A 19,976-nucleotide genomic window follows, 5' to 3' on the forward strand; every position below is an offset into this window, starting at 1 on the left:
CAATTTAAGAGATTATCACTGGAATTGTGGAGATACTTGCAATAAAGAAGAAACAAATTCCAAGCGGAGATGTCAGAAAAGCAATTTTCAAACGAGATAATTGCTAATTAAAGCTTTTCATGTTTGGAATAAAAATTATTTAGGATATTAGCGATAATCTGCTATTTGGTTTATTTAAATACTGGTCATTTAATTACTGGTTTAAACATAGTCTGTTTCTTGGCAGGTTTCTACTGCAACACTATTTGAGTTAGAAAAGTTCAATGGGTAATATTAGCTTAGCTGTGGAACTCTGATATTTAATAGGATTTTATGGAAATAGCTAATATGTGCACATGACAGCAAGTTTCCACAGTTAAATATTGTCACAGAGGTGTCTTTTGATTCCATTATAATCCTCATTTCATTTAACAAGTAAACAAATAAGGCCTGCCGAGGCCACTATTGAATAATAATAGCAAAGAAGTTTCTTCATGATATTCCAAAAGTTTTAGCAAAGAAAGTGTATGGTCTGCATTTGTATAACATGACCTGCTTTGGAAGCATGAGCTCGCTAGGAGAAACAAGGTATCAATAGCAAAAACCACTTTTGGTGGCCGCTTCTGAGACTTTGGTTTATCAGAAACGCTTCATTTTGTGCATGGGAATGGTTTTTAACTTAGTGCATTCAAAATGCATCTGCATAACCACTTTACTAATGTAAGGAAATTCTGTAAAACAGAATCGGGGGCAATAACAACAATCAGGGAATGAAAAGTCACAGAAGAAATCTTGGAAATGGAGAACTAATTATTTCCTACCTCCATCTTCCTGGCACAGCCCTTCTAGTTTAGTGTCTGATAGTCACATTTTTATCAGTAATTAAATTTCTACAAGATACTATAATAAGCATAACGCTGGTACTATTATATCAATTTGCAGGCATGCACCCTTTGGATGAGGTTGAGAAGTTTTACTAGTTCCTTTGTATTAAATCATCACTTTTAGGGCCAAAAGTCTGGCAATGTCTGCAGGTCTTGATATCATTCATTACAGGACTGCCAAGGCTACAGTTAAATGATTTCTTTTTCACTGGTGTTATCTTGTTTCTGTACATGTCGGACAGATAAGCAGAGTTGAAAAGGGAAGTATTTTTTTTTCTTTTTTCTCTGAGGCAGGACTGATCAAATATTGCTAAAGGCCCCAAAATTGGTGTTTTAGTATGTGCATCTTAAATAGCAAAATGATTGAAAACACATATCTTCCTCGCCAGCTTACTGGCAACGCTCCGTGACAAACGATTCTAATAACTTGTTGTACCTGGTGTGTGTAAATCTCATCCTGCAGAAGAAATGGTGATGAGTCTCACGACAAAGCGTCTCCTGTAGGAATGGTTCGTGATGGGCACAGCTGCAGATACGGTCCTAGAAGTTCCTTTAGCGCCCAGGACTGCCTTTTCCTACTTACATGGCAAGGCAAGATGTTCAGGCAGGAGCAGATGTTCAGATGAGGACAAATGGCAAAATCTCCAGTTCATGAAAAACACAGACTTTGGCTATTTTGAATCTCAAGTTTAATATCAGTGTCCATTGCAGTTTGCAGCCAAAACCCTGCACTTGTCTTGGTTTTCCTTTAACCTTTAGCAATGAAAATGGATTGATTAAAATTAGGGACCATATGTATGAGTGATGTAGCCGTGTCAGGCTCTGAGCCTCCTTGACCCGCTGGAGATGATGCTGAATAAATAATGTTCTCCAAATAGGATCGCACTTTCCCCCATGCTGGATAAGACTTCGTGGCACCTTTTGGCTATGCTGACAAACGACACTGTCACGGACCAGAGATTACTGATTTATAAGTAATGATTATGGACCTTAAGCAGATTTATTCCTGGGGAGGGGGGAGGCACTTCCACGATACAAAAACAGTTCAAGAAAAGCTTGTGCGTTCCTGTATCCCCTCACCTCTTGGGTGAGTTGCTGGGTCCCTTCCTTGCTGCCAAGATTATTCCACAGCGTCCCGCGGCAGCAGAAGGCATCGCCCTCGCAGCCCGCCCTGTTTTGGAGGAGGGAGCTGCCCCTTGGCACCCGAAGGCAGGTGGAGGAAGGAGCCTTCTGAAGGCTGTGGGCCATGAGGTTGCTCCTTGGTGAGGTCCTGGAGCTGCGGGACAGGAGGTATAACGTGCTCCTTGGTGTTCCCACTGCACAGCTCTCTGTGTTGCACACCAAAGGGGGGATGTGTGCCGTCGTGCTCTAAGTACCAGCGGTGGGCACCCGATGCCTGATGGCTCCAGATGGAGTCGGCCATCTCCAGAGGGCAAATGGGGGCACCCAAATGAAAACTGCAGGCTCTGTGTTCAGCCTGAGGCTGGCTCCTGCACAAAGCACTCCGGCCAAATCCTGGTCAAACCTCTGGTGAGGCGGTGTGGGCCCTGGGTGCCCCTACAGCTCCTCACGTTGCCCATGCTCTGAGCAGCTCCCCGTCGCCTCCAGGGCCGGCATGCCGAGCGGAGGGGCCACGTGCCGAAAATTTCGGTTTCTCTACCCAACTCGGGAGCGGTTTTTCAACCGTATCTCAGCGTAAAAGCCGCCACGACTCCTCAACCCTCTTGCCCGTGTGGGGTGTGCGGGGCGCGCAGGGCTCCCCTCGCACCTCTCCGCACCCCACACCCGCGGGGAAGCCCCCGGCCGCCCCCAGCCTCCCCCAGCCCCCGGGAACAGAGGGCGAGGAGCCCGGGGGGCGCCCCATAACCGGGCCCTGCCCTGGTCCCGGCGCCCCCAGCCGCCGCCGGGGGGTGCTGGCGGCGGGGCCGGCCCCGTGATCGGCGGCGGCGGGCGGGGAGGGGTTGGGGGAGCCGGGCCGGCTGCCTCTGCCCTGCCCCTGCCTTCCCGCAGAGTTTCCCGGCGGGGGCGGCCGGGGCCGGCTTCTCCCCGCTCTGCCGGTGCCGGGGGAGGCGGAGGGGAGGCAGCCGGGCTTTTGGCTCCGTATCCGGCTCCGGGCAGAGGCGGCGACCATAGCGGGGAGGAGGCGAGAGGGGGGAGAAAGCGGCCGCTGCGGCGGCGGGGGGCTGCCGGCTGTCACCTTAACCCAGGTGGGTAGCGGGGGGACGGGGGTGCCCCGGGGGAGCGGCCCTATAAGGGGGGGGGGTCCCGGGAGGGCGGCTGGGGACACCCAAAAAAAGTTGCGGGGAGCCCCGCGGGCGGCTCCGGCGGTGGGGAGCGGGGTCGCGGCCGCGCCGTGCCGTGCCCGGGGCTGTCGGGTTGTTGTGTTTTTTTTTGTTTTTTTTTTTGTTTTTTTTTTTTTCTTTTTTTTTTCTTTTTTTTTTTCTCCTCCAACTTCTCTTTTCGCTCCCGCTTCTGCGATTGCGGCTTTGGGGCGAGCGCGAAAGCGGCGCCATCAGCGCCGCCGCTCGCTTCCCTGCTGCAGGCGGCGGAGGGGCGCGGGGCTGCCCCCGCATCACCCCCCCCACCCCACACACACACACACCCCAAATTTCCCCCCTACCCCTTGCCCGGCGGGGTGGCCCCGGCTCGGGGCCGTGCCTCCCCTCCCTCCCCGCCGCGTGTGTCCGTGTGTCCGCCCGCGTGTGTCCGTGTGTCCCCGCGTGTGCACGCCGCGCTGTGGCGCTCCCCCGCCCGCCAGCCGCCGCCTGCTGCGAGCTCAGCCCGTCACGTTTCGCCTCTCTTCCCTTCTTCTTCCCTTCCCTTCCCCAGGTGCTGCCCGCGGACCCCCCCACCCCCCAACCCCGTCCCCCTCCACGTCCCCACCCCGCGTCGCCCTCCCCCAGATGCGCGGCGGCGGGGGCAGAGCCGTGCCGCCGAACCCCCGGCCCTAGGCGCTCGGCAGGCGGAAGAGGAGGAAGAGGAGGGGGAAGAAAGAGGAGGAAGCAAGAGGAGCAGCCGGGGGGCAGCGGCGAAGCCTCCGCCGTGCCCGCGGGGAGGCCGATGGCGGAGCGCGGCGGCGGCGGCGGCGGGGGGCTGCCCGCATCCCCCGGGCCGCTGCGGGGAAAGGTGGCCTGGAGGGCAGGGGACGGCGACGGAGGAGGAGGAGGAGGAGGAGGAGGAAGAGCCCGCTTTGACAGCGCGGCCAGCAGGGTCTCCAACGGGGACTGCGCCCCGCTGGGGGCCGGCGAGGAGCCGGGATCGGCCCCCCCCGGCAGCCCGGACAGCAAGGAGAAGGGGGCTCCGGGGGGGCTGCAGCGAGAGGGCAAGCCCGGCATCCCCCGGAGGAGCAGCATCATTAAGGTGAGGGCACCCGCGCCTGCCCGTGACAGCCCGGGCTCTTTCTTTCTTTCTTCCTTTTTTTTTTTTTTTTTTTTTTTTTTGCCTTTTTCTGTTTCGTTTCTCCCCCCTCTCCCTTTGTCAGGAGCGCTTGGTGGGGGGGGGGGCGGCGTGTTTTGGGGTGGCTCGGGACCGAAAGCTCGGCCGGAGACCGCAGGGGGCTGGTGGAAGGACAACATGGGCACCTCTCTGGCAGGGAAAGGCAGGGATTACACGGCCCCCTGATATTTTTTTTTGGGGGATGCACCTGTGCAGAGCAGTTTGGTGGCTCCATTGGCTTGTGCGTGTGACAGACACACAGCAGGTGATGGGAGCTTCGGGATCTCATTGGGCTGGGAGGCAGCAGAGCAGGCAGCTTTCTTCTCCTTAGCGGTGACAGCTCGCTGAACAGGAGACTGTGCTGTACTTCACCTGTAGGAACAAGCTCTATTTATACTTTGCATATGCTGAACGGTGATGTTTCTACTTGAAAAGTAGGGGGGACAGCAATGGTAGCACGTAGATTGGTGGAAGGAGGGCCAGGAGGGTTTTTCATACAGCTGCTTACACAAATACTGTTGTTCTGGTCTGTTACTGAACCCCTGGCTCCTGAGAGGTGGCACTTTGTCGTGGCTTAGCTGTCTGAACTCCGGTGGAAAGGTGGAGAGATCATACAGAAATGACTCAGTTTGTGTAACGGCCGGACTAACCGTAAAATAAAGCACGGCTTGAAGGACTTGAGAATCGAGTTCAATCAAGATCAGCTCGATCAAAATCTAGCTAGATTTGCTGTCTTCTTAAACGCGTCTGTGCTCCCAAAGCCAGCTTATGAAGTTCTGCTAGCGGGGTAACAGAAGGACGCGTGGGGGTTCGGGACGAGCAGCCTGTCTCAAGCCGTGTCGGTGTCTGCTGGACCTTGCTCCAAGCACCAAGGGGAGAGCAAGGGCAGCCGGCAGCGGAGCACATTTGACAGCCTGCACCCACCCTTCCTGTTCAAGCAGTGATGCTGGGTGTGTACGTTTCTGTGTGTGTTAAAGAAATTACAACAATGGAAACGGGGCGACTGAACTCGGGGTTGGAATAACCTAGTACTTACTGGATTTTCTAGGGAGTTTCTGGGGGTCTGTTCAATTCCAAACACTTTTTTTTTTTTTTTTTTTTTTTTGCCTTTTGTGGTAGTCCAGGAAAGGCAATACGTTGCTTGCAGTATGCAACGTGCCATCATGCTACTTTGTGGTTTATGATCTGGTTGTACAGCAGCCTTCTGCCTCTGTGGGGGCCAAACAAGGATACAGTGCACAGGGATGTGATATACTGAAATCGAGAATCATGAGATAAGGAAATCTGTGCTGGATTACATTTCGTGAATATGCAAGTCAAGGTTCTTAGTTTCTAGAGGAACGACAGCGGTCTGGAATGTAAAATTATTCAACTTTCTGGTATTATTACCAATGAAAACTGTTCTGCAAATGTGAACGGTAATCTGTTTGGCTGCCAAGAAGTGATTGATACAACTTGGTGTTGTTGTTTGAATAGTTAGGAGTGGAAAAATCTGACAGCACTGCTTTTAGAGCTATGTGGTCCATATTTATTTTAGATATGAGTGTTTCAGTGCTTCTGGGAAAAACTACTTGTCTTCAAATATGCTGAATACTCTCCTGTCTGCTTGCCTCAGCAGTTTGCAGGTAGTTTGAATCAGGTTGCGTAGGTACCTAGTTTTCAATATGAAACCTTTTGGAAAATCTGGCATGAGTGGTAAGCCTTGTTGTCTCCTCTTGTGGAGCAGAAGCGTGTAAGACAGAGCGGAAAAAGTAACTTGTAATCTATTTTTCAGAACTGTTCTTGGAGTTTTAGTAACTTACCTGAGTGATGAATATTGGGAGTAACCTTGGGAAGCCGGTCTGTGCCATGCAAATGCAGCTCTCATACTTTTGTGCAAAACACAGAATTCTGTCAGCTGATCTTTAAAATGCAAGGTTATGGGATATCTAATGCTTTAAATGTTTTGCCTGCCAATTACTGTGTAGGCTTTTGAGTCACAAGCAGAAAATTGGTGTTTGAATAGCAGTTCCAGTTGAGATTAAACTCTTCTGAAGTGCATGTTTGCGCACAAAAATAAGGCCACGGTAATATTTTGTTCTGTTTTTAGTCTGTGCTTTTGTTGGTTGTCCATTTAAAAGACTATTCTCAGAACAGTTGTTGCCTTTTTTTCGCCCTTTTTATTTGCATTTGCTACCTTTTTTCCTCTTTTTTTTTTTTTTTTTTCTTATATGCAGCCTCTGTTCTTTCTCTTTTTTACCCATTCCATATTTTTTCCTTTTATTTATTTTGTTCATCTGCATCACGGGACAAGAGGATTTTTGCTCTTTGAGGTTGAAGAGTCATCTAGGATGATGACAGGTGATAGGATCACTATTACTGCGAAAATTAGCTCTGATGTATAAGCTCTGTTTAGGTTGAAAATGTTAAAGATTGTGCCCTTAGCTTTTAACAGTTTTTATGGAATAGCCTATTTCATTGCTTTCCTTTGCTGAACCGGACCTGAGGATTAGGGAGTACATACCTGTGTTTATAGAGACATTTTCTATTTGTTATCCACCACATTTATGGGATGCTGATTTTTGTAAAGATGATAGTGATGACACATGATATGTACATGGGCTTTAGGCTCTTCAGATAGCTAATTTATGAACTAATTTACATACCAAGTATTTGTACCAAATGTTTTTGTTTTTAGGTCAGTGTTTTGCTTTTCCAAAATACTTTCCTTGGGGCAACTAGCTATGGTTTCCTATAATGTTTTTTCTAGAGTAGTTCTAGTAACATTAATTTACAGTGAGTCCACCTTGCAGTTCCAGGTGAATGTAAGCATCGTGTGAACTTCTTTGAGCTCTGACAGTTGGCAGCAGGCTTGCTTTGTTTCTCGTGGGGCACTTTCGCATCTCTCTTAAAAAGACCTTGAGATGGTTAGACTTTGAGGAGCTTTAAGATGGCAAATGACTTGTGGTACGTGTGTTTCCTTAGAGCTGCCTGCTCCCAGGGACCTCCATACCCTGTATAATAAACGTGTATGGAACCTCACAGCTTGTCAGAACTGTAGACCTGGACAGAAAGACATCCAGCGGTATAAATGAATGGCTCTATTAGGAGAGGTGTTACAGTATGAGAAGAGATACATTTAGGAGAAGACTGCAGTTATCTGGGAAGACAACAGAAAGAAATGAATGGAGGAAAGTGTCCTGGCGTTCTGTGAGCAGGAGTCTCCCTACCAATATGTGTCTGGAAGCAAAGTCCAGTTTGTGTTTATTTTTTTTTAATTTTTATTTTTTTTTTTATACAGCAATACCGATCTCAGTGTCATTAAATTTATTGGCTGATAACTTAAACATTTTTTTTTCTGGGTGTAAGTTTAAACCTTCATTCAGTAGAGTCACGCACTTGTTGGTCGTCGGCAATTCTTTAAGTTCCAAATTCTGTGAGAAGAGATGAATCAAAATAGCAGGCAGATAGTACAGCATATAATTTTCAACAGAGCTTTGCTTTTGAAATGGAGCATTCTTATGTTGGTGTCTTTATACAGTTAGAGAGTCTTGCAGCATATGTGGCAGGATCTTCTTTTTTATTAAAATGTCAACATACATCATTATCTCATTCTCAGGTCTTGTATATCTCCAGTTGATACTGTATGCTTCTTTGTATCAGGTGCAAAAAATGTGAAATATGGAGAATGTTATGCAGTATTTTCTACTACTGTGAATGTTTTAAAAGCTTTAATAAATCTCTTTCTTCGTATTCACAGTAGATTCTAAAGTAGTATTCTCAGTAGACCTAGGTTCTCTGCAATTCTGTATTACCTTAACCAAAATGGCATGTTAGTGAGTCTTAGCAGAGATCCAGGAGTAGATATACATGTTCAGTTTCCACCTGAAATGATACAAAGGGGTTAGGTTGTTGGAATCAGTTCAAAGTATGCGAAATTAAATGATTTTCAGCTGTCTTTCATACTGGGAAAGGAGCCTGTGTAGTGATGCTGTTGGTACATATAAGCATTTATGCCCTAGTAACTCTTCAATGAGCTGGACATTTTCAAGTGAACTTGGCTGAGCAGTAACAGGCTCGAAAGTGCTAAGGCTCCTCAAGTTCAAAGACAATAGTCATGTAGATAAAAGAGGGAGAAAACAAGTATGTGCTTTCTTGCCCCACACCCTTTCCCTTAGAAACAAAACCCCACAGTATGAGCTTTATTCTTCCTAGTTCTAGAAGATCTGTGTGAAAGACATTATGAATGTCCCGGCAATGGAAAATAATTTGCTCAGCGCACACATTCATTGACACCAAAAAGGATGCCACAAAAAACACACCATTAGCAAACACGTCTGCGATAGTTTGGGTACTCCTACATCTTACCCCGGGCTGCTTTTCAGCGAAACAATGGAAGCACAGACTTTTTGGGGGGCTGTTTCAGGATTTGGTTGGTTGTTTTTGTTTTTTGTTTTTTTTCCTTAGTTTCTTCCAGAGTAGAGCTATGATCACATCTTTTTGGTTTATCAGATAGCATGAGAGATGTGAGTGGCTACCGGCAGCTTCACAAACCCTGGAGCTTTCTTTTAAGTGTCAGTTTCACTTTGGTTTGTGACACTTTTGCCTAGACTACATAGAAAGTTACAAGCACCTTTTGGTGTATGTATGGTATATATTCTGCTTCATCTTCTACTACTTACTCTGTAATGGTTTCCTATTTCTTAAAAAATGCGATTTGTATTTTAAAACAATACTGTCATGGTAACTCTTCCTCAATCATGTCATACCAAAGCTGTATATGTTATATATTTGGATATAATATCATATATATATATATACATTAGACACACACACACACGTATCAGGCAGCTTACTCCTTGTAAACTCCCAGGCTGGGCTGGGCTGTGTTATGGTGCAGCCACTGAATAGGTATGTTGGACATTGCATTTGGTATATATTTTTATTTGCCTTAGTACTTTATCTAGACTGCAGTAATCAAAATTTTGCTTCTACATGTATAATGCTATTGAAAGAAAAAAGAAACAAAAGATGTTTATGGAAACATACCAGGTTATTCATTTTACCCATGTTCAGCATGTAGTTTACCTACTGTAGCCAGTGAAGAGAAAACATTTTTTTTCCAAAAGATGACTTGGAGTGGGAGTCTAATTTGGATAAATCTAGCTTCTCTGACTTCTCTTCTGGAAGGGTTTCTCTCTCTATTTCTGTTGACTGCCTAAAAAGCTCGGCTACTGTGAATAATAGCAACTCCTTCACACCCTCCGCCCCCAAATCCTTAGAATATCCACGAAACATGTTCAGTCTGTAAAGTGAAAAATCAATTAATGGAATTTAAAAATTATGATGAATACCTGATGAGATGTTTTTTATACCTATTGCTGGACTTGATCAGAGATATGAGTATTAGTTAAGACTTTGTTAAAACTAGGAATTGCATCCGTGGTTTCCTACCCATGGCTCACAGATAATGGGTTGCTCACATGATTTGCTTATATTCATGGAAGATTAAAAAACTAAACCTGAGGGTGACAGACCAAATTAATTGCGTAGTTTTCCAGCCTTACCTGGTCCATGGGTGACTTTGAGGTGGGTTTTCATATTTTATCACTAACTCTTTTAAAAATTCCCTTAAATAAAATGTGCCAATTGTCCGTCTTTAAGGGATAAATTAACTTAAAACACATGCTGTCATATTGTGTATTGATTATAAAACAATTACCTTTGAACACTACTTTGGGATTGTGTTCAAAATTTAGAAATCTAAACAGACTAGCAGGAAGGCTTAGGGAAGGAACGTTTATAATAGTTCATTTAACATAAATGGAGAAGGGGAAAATATGCTGAAAAGCAGCAGCATGTGTGTATTAAAGATTGTTTAAAAATAGGGCTGGTACAGACCTCAAGACGTCAGTCTGCTCTGGTTTACTGCTTTGTTACAGGATCAACTGCTTATCAATTTCACTGTGATGCTCTTTGTCTTTTAATCACCTTTAGTTTGTGATCCTTCTGTGCAGAACTGCGGACGGATTATTGCTTGTTGTCTGTGGGCAAAAAAAAATAATCTGCACGGAGTTTCAAAGCTTGTACTTGTCCTGCTGACTGCATTCTAATTATTTTTGATCACATCTTCAATGTGTCAGGTTCTTTCTGATTTGAACTTACCTTCTAACATGCATGCAACTCTTCCATCTTCACGTGAACAGCCAGATTTCAGCATGCTTCCAATTTCCATCATATAATGACATCTGATATTTTTTCTTTAAATTATAATACCCTATGGTTAAACTAAAAATCAGTTATTTTTGCTCTTGACTACGTGTAAACTGGGCAATATGATGTTGCTAAATCTAGTTCAGAAGTACAATTTATGAGAAGATGCCTTTAAATAAATTAATAGGCAGTAAGTATGAAATTATGAATATACTTATAATAGCTTGCAGGATTGGGATAAGAAAAGGCTGCTTTGAAAGGGGCTGATTTGCTTGTCATTAAGGAGAGTCAGTAGCAAGCATCATCTTTTTCTCAGTTGTGTTTGTAAAAAACATCCTTGCTGCTTTACAGTCAGTTTTCACATCTGGCATGCCTTTGAAATATGGGATAGCACCATCACTGTACTTATTTCTCCCTGTTTTAGGAGATTAGGGATGCAGCAATCCTTTGGACCGCTATGTTGCCCATCCTCTTGACTGCAGCACCTCTCTGATTTCTTCTTAGCTAGTTAGTTTCCAAGAACGGATGGTGTAGGCCTTCTAGTCCCTTGTATTTGAAGTGGGGCATGGCTGCGTTCACCTGCCTCTTCCCTCCTGGACCTTCACCTTGACAAAACATCAAAGCTCAAGACAGCGAAGAGCACGGTACAGCATGGCACTGGAGACTGGCGGTGCTGAGGACCACAGTGCTAACCGCTGCAGCCTTGGGAAAGTTAAATAGATGGGGTTAGTTTCTGCCTCTCCTGGCTCCCTGGGGCTTTCTTTTGATGTCATTTCACCCTTTGGAAGAAGTAATAAAATAGCCCTGAGTACATCCAATTATTTACTGTGTTCAGGGATCTTTTCAGATACCAAACATTCATACTCAGGAAATTGTAGCACATAGTTCATAAGTACAGGCAGGCAGGAAATGTCTTTAAATAAACAAACAAACAAAAAAGTTTTCATTTTTTTTTCAATGTCTGAGAGTTTTGTAAAAATACAATGTAAGAGTTTTTTAAGCCAGATTTCCAAATTGACTGTAAAAATGCTTTCACAAAAGCAACGTGTTTGTGGGTTTTAGTTTGGTATATATGTATCTTAAGAATATACAGCAGATAATTGATATTTTGCATATTAGTGTTACGACTGTCCTCATGCCTTTGCTAAAATTGCTGAAAATGGTTTGATATTTCCCCAAAATTCTAAGATAATCAGTATTGCAGAAGAAAAAGAACTGCTGATGTTTTGTTAGAGAGCACTTCCAGAGAAATTTCAAGTTCTTGTTATGCTTGACCTTCTGTGACTACTACTTCTTTTTCCTTTCCCTTCTATTTTTTCTTTTCTTTTCTTTTCTTTTCTTTTCTTTTCTTTTCTTTTCTTTTCTTTTCTTTTCTTTTCTTTTCTTTTCTTTTCTTTTCTTTTCTTTTCTTTTCTTTTCTTTTCTTTTCTTTTCTTTTCTTTTCTTTTCTTTTCTTTTCTTTTCTTTTTTTCTTTTTTTTTTTTTTTTTTTTGGTCTTTCTTCTTATCAGCCTTATTATTTTGCCTTCATTAAAGAAGGCATAACAGTATAAGGTGTGTGTGCTTTGATGTGTTAGCATCCATGTGTGTGAACATAGCCCCATCCTCGCTGCCCTTTTAGTGTAGGATGGGTGAGAAAGAGTGATTGTGAAACTCTGCAGCAGCAGAATGGTCTGCGTGTTTTCAGTTTCATGAAGCACCCTCTTAATGGTGGAAAATCCCAGATGCTTTATATATTTCATTGCCCAGTTCCTGATGACAGAAGTGTTTGACACTGTCTGTCAACAGTTTTATTTAACCACAATCCTTAAAATAAAGTGTAGATGTCTGTTTATTTAAATAAAAGATAGTATCTAATTTCATTGCTTGATTCTTGATCTTAGTGTTGTTAAAGTGTACGTTTGGAAGAAAAGGACAGGAACGCAACTTGCTGTCAAAGCTTTGTTTAGATGGTTTTCTTCCTACAAGTTGTTGTTGGTGGTTTTAGGATAGGCAGTTGTTTATTGAGTTATTGAGGTAATTCCTGTAAACGTACAGGAACAGGTTTAAAAAAAGGCAAGGCAGCAATTTTAATTTTATATATCCTGCCATACATTTTTCTTTAGTAAGTTAGAAGCAGAATTAGCATTTTTCATGTATATTATGGGGAAAAAGTTAGTTTTCAAGTTGCTAAAATAATACTTAGACTCATTGCAATATTCTTGTATTTACAAGCACATACATTATCACTACATAAGGCAGGAGAAACCGAGTAATAACTGGAAATAAATTGCTTCAGGCAATTACTTGAATCAACTGAAATGTTTTCTGCCATTTACAGGGAATGGTCTCTAATTCAGTTTCTTTTTTTCTTTTTTTTTTTCTTTTTTTTAATAAAATATGCTGACAGAAGATTGTTTCAAAAAACATTTCCAGCCTGAATCTAAGAGTTAAAGACTAATATTTATGTGAAATGAGAAAATGTATTGAGTCGTGGCACGTTACTACCACACAGTGGAGAAAGCTAGAGCAGGCATAAGGAGCTTTCCGTTCAGCCAGTGTTAGTTTCTTTTTTTGGTTTTGAAGAACCCCCTACGGCTGTTGGACGTACTTTGTTTAAGTCCAGCTCTCCAGTTGCAGTAGATGTGGTGATGCATCACACAGGTGTTGTTTGAGGTCGCCAGTTTTCAGCTTTCTTTGTTCCACAGCTTACATGGCACGTACCTCGTGCCTTGTGCTTGCTCCTTCTTGGGTGAATGGCCAACCTGAATAAAACCTAGTGAATAAATAACAAGTGAAGGCACTGAGTTCTTAAAGCTGTGTGCTGTCCGTTGGTATTTGGTGGGTTTAGAAATCAGACCGTGGAGGGATCCATAACGATACCCTGTCACCGTCCTGCATGGCCTGGTTCCAGCTCGTGTCACCTCGTCCTCCTGTGCCCTCCCGTCTGCTCATCCCTTCCCCTCACACAGCTTCGCTTGCCTGCTTCAGCAGCAGAGACCATGGACAGGCCCAGCTCTGGAGACCCGTCTGTGCCCTGCTACGTGCTAGAACAGAGCAGAGCTCACTGTGTGGTGTGCAACAGAGCCATAGTTTGTGTCTGTGGATCCCCCAAAAGGAGTACCAAAATGGAGGCCAGCACAGGGCGGTCGATCTTCACAGTGGCTCAAAGTCTCACAGGGCTGCAGCCTGAACTCACAGGGAAGGCTGACTGCACAGCTGAGGGTAGATGCATCTGTCTCTCACTGCCCTTCAGAAACGCTCTTCACAAGTTGCCAGCCTTTGTGAATTTAGGGAAGGCTGCCCTGGGTCAGACCAGAAGTCCACGTGGCTCATTAGCCTGCCTCCAGCAGTCACCCCTGTGACACAGAAGGACAGGAAAAGCATCCTTTCCTGGCGTCTGCTCCCAGCCGTAATTGTAGGGCTTCAGTGTCTGGACCTGAAGATGTCTTCATATTTGATATTCCACATGTTTTTTTTTTCTCCCCATTAATTGTCAAAGACCAGTTTGACTTTTGTAAGCTTTTCACTACTGAAACATCTTGCGGCACTTCCTTAGCTTCACAGCGTGTTGTGAGAAGAAGCACCTTCCTGCCTGATGTTACGTGGCTTGATATTCCCTGGTTCTTGTGTTAGATAGAAAACAACTATTTTGGGCTCACTTTCTCCGTTACACGCATGACTTGAAAGGTGTTCGTCATACTTGTTCTGTGTCATTTTTTTCCAGCCTAAAAAACCTTGCTGTATTTAGTTGTTCCCCCTATGTACGTGGTTCTGTGCTTGCTTCATCCTCTATTTTTTTTTTCCTTCAATTTTAACAATTTCCTGCAGTGGGAGACTAAAATGGTATTTAAAATGTGTGCCAGACAAACGTGTAAATCCACTATAGCATAATGAAGGCTTAAGAATATTGTGATGCTAAATTGCACTGTAGTATATGTGATTTTAATGTTGTCTTAATCACAGGTTTAAATGGTACCACTGCCACTAACTGGTAATGGGAGAGTGCTCTTAAAGCCTTCTACTAAATATTTAAAACTTCCCCTTTGAAGAGCTGTGTAAGGGTGGCTGTGCTGGTGATGATGCCTGTTGTGTTGGAAGTGGCTGGCATTAACATCTTTGCATGAGACTGAAGGTCTGTTAGAAATCTTTTAGCATGTTATAAAGTCTTTTTATGGTGCTGGTGACATAAAGCATTGCTGATGAGTACGTCTAGCTTCTAGCTGTGGTTGAGTACACTTGCTTGCATATTAACAGAATAAGATAGCATGGACATTGCATAAAGCTGAAAAATATTTTACTAATAAAAGCACTTTTATTTTATAATAATCTGATAAATATTAAAGAAAGAGGAAGGACTTTGTCTTTATAAACGTGGTCCTAGATTTTTGCATTTTAAGGTTCTTGTCCAACACTCCTGTAATTAATTATTTTACCCAATCTTTTATTCCTTTCACTTTTATAATATGTGAGGGTCTTCCAGGATGCTTGTGTCAGTGTCCAGACGAGCTAAAAAGCCATTTCTAGTCTTTCGGAAATGCGTGAAAGGTATAACAATGAGCTCAGACAGCTTCCTGAAAACAGGAGAGCATCTAATGTTTCCTCTCAGAATTCAGCTGAGGACTAAAAGGGTCTTAAGTGGTTGCAGCAAGCAGTAAAAGGTAAAAATAACTAGAAGTTTTTGAGTCCCACGAGACTGATACAACAGCATTATCTCAGAAGGAAATCCCAACACTTTGTCACTTGAGCTGCTGAAAATAGAAATGTTGCAAGATGTCTGGTAGAGTGCTGTCCTGAGTCCTTGTTAGGGGTATCTAGGAGTGTCTCCTCTTTCTTTTTTTCCTTTTTTTTCTTTTTTCTTTTTTATTCTTTTCTTCTTTTTTTTTTTTCCCTATTTTTTTCCTTTTTTTTTCTTTTAAATTTTTATTTTTTTTAATATTTTATCTTTTTCTTTTTTTCTTTCTTTTTCTCTTTCTCTTTTTTTCTCTCTATTTCTCTTTCTTTCTCTCTTTCTTTCTCTCTTTCTTTCTCTTTTTCTCTCTTTCTCTCTTTTCTATTTTCTCTCTTTCTTTTCTTTTGGGAGCAAGGTTGCTTTGCTTTCTTTTTCCCTTCAGAGCTTTCTTGCTGATGAGGGAGGGAGTAGTCTCTGTTAGCCTGTTCCTTCTCAGTCAACTGCTGTGCTGAGACAGCAGAATATACCTGTGTTACTGTCATTCCTCAGTCCTCATGCTTTTAGTCCACTTTGTGACGAAGTCCAGTGTCTGATTCATAACGTTTATGAGCAGCACTGTCTGCAGCGTTATCTTTATGTAAGTCTTTATTTTCAAAGCTTCAGATAATTGTAGTACTTGTTTTCGAATGTCTGATTACATGTTAGTTTTCTTCTGTTTGAATATGGTGCACACTTGGCATGAATAGAATGTGACATGAATGGAACATGACATGGATTTCCATTGTTTTACATGTGGAAGGTAATATTTCAGAAATTTTGAACTTAGCCTCTCAAAACAGTAGTTTAGAGGTCCCTGACTCACCAGAATAAAATTCACCTTTCTCGTCCTGGTGATTGCTGATAAATTTTTATATTTGTGCTAATAAAAAAATCATGAATAGCTCATACATGTACTTTCAGTCTGGTCAGCTGCAACAAATACATCATTTTTCTTCCGTATCTAATCCCAAATTCAATTCTGGCCTTAGTGAGTGTATAAAATTTATTATGATCATTTGAGGGGGGGAGGTGAGGGCAGATAAAAAAGAGCCTTTTTAAAAGGCTCTTAAAACAGGCTTGGCCTCTAAAAATTGGTTTGCAAGATTAACCACTTGCCACAGATCTAAGAACCTTGAATTATTATTATTATTATTTTTTATTAGGTTACAATGTTTAGATTTATAACATGGTCTTTAAACAATCCCTGCATGTATTACAGTTATGCTGAAGCGAATAATTAATTACAGAACTTATTGCAGAACTTGCTTTGTTTCTGGTGGAGGTAGTAAAATTACATTATGGAGTACCATCAACTAAATGCGTCTTTTGCAGAGAAAACATACCACCTTGTGATTTAGCGTGGTGCCTAATCGTCCGCCATGAAATAGGTTTTGTGTATTAATTCAATAAATGCTCAGAGTCCTTCACTAAATGGCACTTGAGGCTGAGATGATACGGAAGTAAGAATTTGCCGTTGCAATGCTGCGTCGCCGTAAAGTCTAAAACATTTTTATAAAGAACAAACACAAGTAAGATTATTTTGCATGTAAAACAGAAATGCAGAGCCACGTTATTTTTATTTCTGTTTGGCTCAGAACCTTACCCTTTGCCCCTTTATCACAAAATTTTGCAGGAGTCAGAATGAGTCACAGTGAAGGTGACTCCTTATTTTTTCCTTAAAGTGCAATGAGTAATCTGGGATTGCAGCTTGCATCTTTGAAAGTCAAGAGGGTCAGAGTCAGTAGCCTCAAAGTAAGTTGTATGCCTTTCTTACTTCCATGCACAAGATCTTATTAATTCTTGTAGATTTGTAGATAGTTAATAATTGATGTTTAAAATGCTTTCTATATATGTAATGTTTTGTAAAGGGTACTCAAAATTGATTTAATATTCCTGTACAACAAACTAAAACTTTGTTGGCATTACAAAAAAATGTGTAATCGCATGCTTTTCTATGAGCTTATTACTTTAAAATGTTTATAATATAGTTCTTTATTTTAGAAATGCATGCCTCATAACCTTTCCTTATTTTAAATGTCTGATCTGCACCACTTGCAGTGGTTGATGGGAATAAGTCATGGGTTTCTACTACATACTTCTGTTTTCTGTTTTGATCATAATGCAGGTGGACTTTTGGGTTTGTTTACTTCTTTATTCCAGGAATTTGCAAAAGCATAATACAGAGTGAACAAGGAGGTCCATTGGTTTCAGTATCTTACGCAATTCATTACCGTGCAGATGTATGGGGCTTCCTCTTTTTAGTTGTCTCAAAGACATCTTCAAGAGACTTTTAGAGGTCTTTGTAGGTTCTTGCCCACAGACAACGTAAACAGAATTGGTCTTGTACTGATCATCTGATAATGCAGTTTAAAGACCTCTGCTGTCCTTGAACTTCGGTTGTATTTAAGATAAAACCAATATGATAGAGTATTTCTGTCCGCATAGTTGTCTTTCAGTAAACCCTTGTGAAACATGCTTCAGCCACATCCTTGTACTTTCTGGAACTTTCTAGCTGCATTTTCTTGTTTTGTTGATCACCGCTTGCTGTAGAGAGCCTGTACTCTTTGTTTACTTCCTCTGTCCTTTTTTTGGGTTGACTGTAGTGAAACTGTTTGAGATGAAGTATGTGAAGTACAGGATTTGCATTCCTGTTATGTTTACCCATGGCACTGTCTAACCTTAACGTTCAAAAATTGCAGGTCAAGTCCACCAAACTTGAGACTTTTGAAAACAATTGTGACATGAAATTTAATTAATTTGTCTCTAAGCCATTCTGCACGTGAACCGTATTTTCAAGTTCTTAGCATAGGAATGTATGAATACATAAAAAATACAAGTTAATGTGGAGATTCTCAGATGTAAGGATCCAGAAGGGCTTTAAGAAAACATCAGGTTTCATGAGATTTGCCATACAGTTTGGAAGAGCATGTGGTTAGTACTCAGACAGCTGGTATATCAGGCAGAAAACATTAGATAACAGAGTATAATATTGATAATCTGTCTTAGCTTTTATCAAGTTAAATATGTGGTCTCATTTCCTTGTTTCATTTTTATTTTATTAGCAAGTTTGCTAATCTTTCTAATAAAGGTGGTAGTGTATATTTTACAATGTATATCTTGCTGAGGTAGCAATGTGTATTTTACATTGTGTAAACTTGTCCTGTTAGCATGGATTTAATGAATTTTGGGATTGTCTAATGTTTAGTTATATTTAGGAAAAATGTTAACTAGTCTTTAAACTGATCCTATACTTTATTTAATCTGTTTATTTCAGCAATTTAAAAGCAATTACCATTTTTTCCCTGAGTTTTGCTAGTATTGAGGCCCTGCAGGCTTTGTCTACATACTGTAGCGATAACGGGATTCAGACGCTCAAAACTTGTATTTGGCTATTTATGAAAGTTTCCCTGGAGGAAAAGAAATTGGGATAAACAGTTGTACAGAAGTCTCAAAGCTTGTAACAGTTACAGAGGAACTGTGCAGACCTAAAGTATCCCAGTTAAAAAAAAAAAGTTGTGATAGCTAAAAATTTGAAAAATGCTGTTCCTGACAGGCAAAACTTGAGGAAAAAAGAGCAAGGCCTCAATTCAAAGGCCTTAATTTGTTATTTGTGTATTAGTACAGGCCAACAACTTGGCAGGAGCTTAACTCTGAGTCCAAGGTTTGTGAAAGCAGGGGCTCGAGAATGTGAGCAGATTTTAGTGCTGGTAATGAAGGGGAAACACAACGATGCCACAGACAGCCAAGGTCAACATCATAGGCGCATTCTTTAAAGGAGTTCCTTGAAAAATAAATAATTACACGCAGTAACAGAAAGAGATGTTTGAAACGTTGGTGTTGCATATGTTCTTGTTGCTAAGTAGTAGGGCAGCTCTTAAGAGCTGGCAAAAACAATAAAGGATTTTTGGTGGTTGGTAAGGATGTTGTAGGTTTAGGATAACAGGATGGGATGAGGCAAAATGTTTTTGAGTCCTTTACCTACAGGTTTGGCAGCTCATAAATGATTTCAGCATGGTACAGCATTGTGGAAAGCTACACTTACTAGCACTTTGCTGTGTGTTTGTTTGTTTTTCACTCCTGTGATGCCAGTTAATTTCCTTCTGGAGAGTGTCTTGAGAGATCCTGTGGAGAAAGGCGGTTGTTGAGCAGCAGCAAGAACCCTCTGTAGCCTGTCAAATCATCTCCTCTTCATGTTGCAGCGCCCAAAATTTATATGACGTTTCCTACCTCTCCTTCTGGAAATACACTTCTTTTTCGTAGTTTGAAATACTCATTTTGTAATGTGGTCAGAGTAAAAGCCTGTTTCCAATATAATTTATTTTATTTCTACCCTCCTTCTGATGAAATTCATGCCTGTCCCAGGGGAAAGGACCCATTTTCTCTCCAGTATTCCAGCGGGCGAACAAACAGGGCTGCCGTTCTTGCACCTGCTGCATTGACGAAAGGGAGAGAGGCAACACAACAAAGGAAATAAAGCGTATGTAGGCTGCTGTCTTAAATTGCAGTACTTCTCAGGAGTAAGAAACGCTCTCACCCACCTACGTATTTGTTGAGGAGGATTCTGCTCACTGTGTCTGTGGCCATTCTGTGCACCCCTAGGTGCAGTTCTGTGGGGCAGAAATTGTGCTGCTTGAATCTTCCTTGCTTCCATCCCTGTTGTTTTTGTAGCTTGGCAAGCTTGTTTAAATCAGCAATGAAAATCCATTTCTCCCTGCCTTCAGGAGATCATGATTTTACTGCAAATCGTTACTGTAAACCATGGTATGAAATGAACTAGAATTGTGGGAAACTTTGAAT

The 19,976-nt window shown here is 42.3% G+C and overlaps 1 protein-coding gene across 1 annotated transcript in view; it reads left to right on the plus strand.

The window, feature by feature from the left end:
* The first annotated feature begins 2,855 nt into the window (after positions 1–2,855).
* Positions 2,856–19,976, plus strand: part of PLCL2 (phospholipase C like 2) — a 100,397-nt gene continuing 83,276 nt past the window's right edge. The window contains exons 1-2 of the mRNA XM_084282244.1: positions 2,856–3,070; positions 3,693–4,223. Of these exons, the coding sequence (XP_084138370.1) occupies positions 3,924–4,223 (300 nt within the window). The 5' untranslated portion in view covers positions 2,856–3,070; positions 3,693–3,923. The remainder of the gene's footprint in view (positions 3,071–3,692; positions 4,224–19,976) is intronic.

The sequence above is a fragment of the Netta rufina genome (genome assembly GCF_964035555.1).
Source record: "Netta rufina genome assembly, chromosome: 2".
NCBI classification, from domain to species: domain Eukaryota; kingdom Metazoa; phylum Chordata; class Aves; order Anseriformes; family Anatidae; genus Netta; species Netta rufina.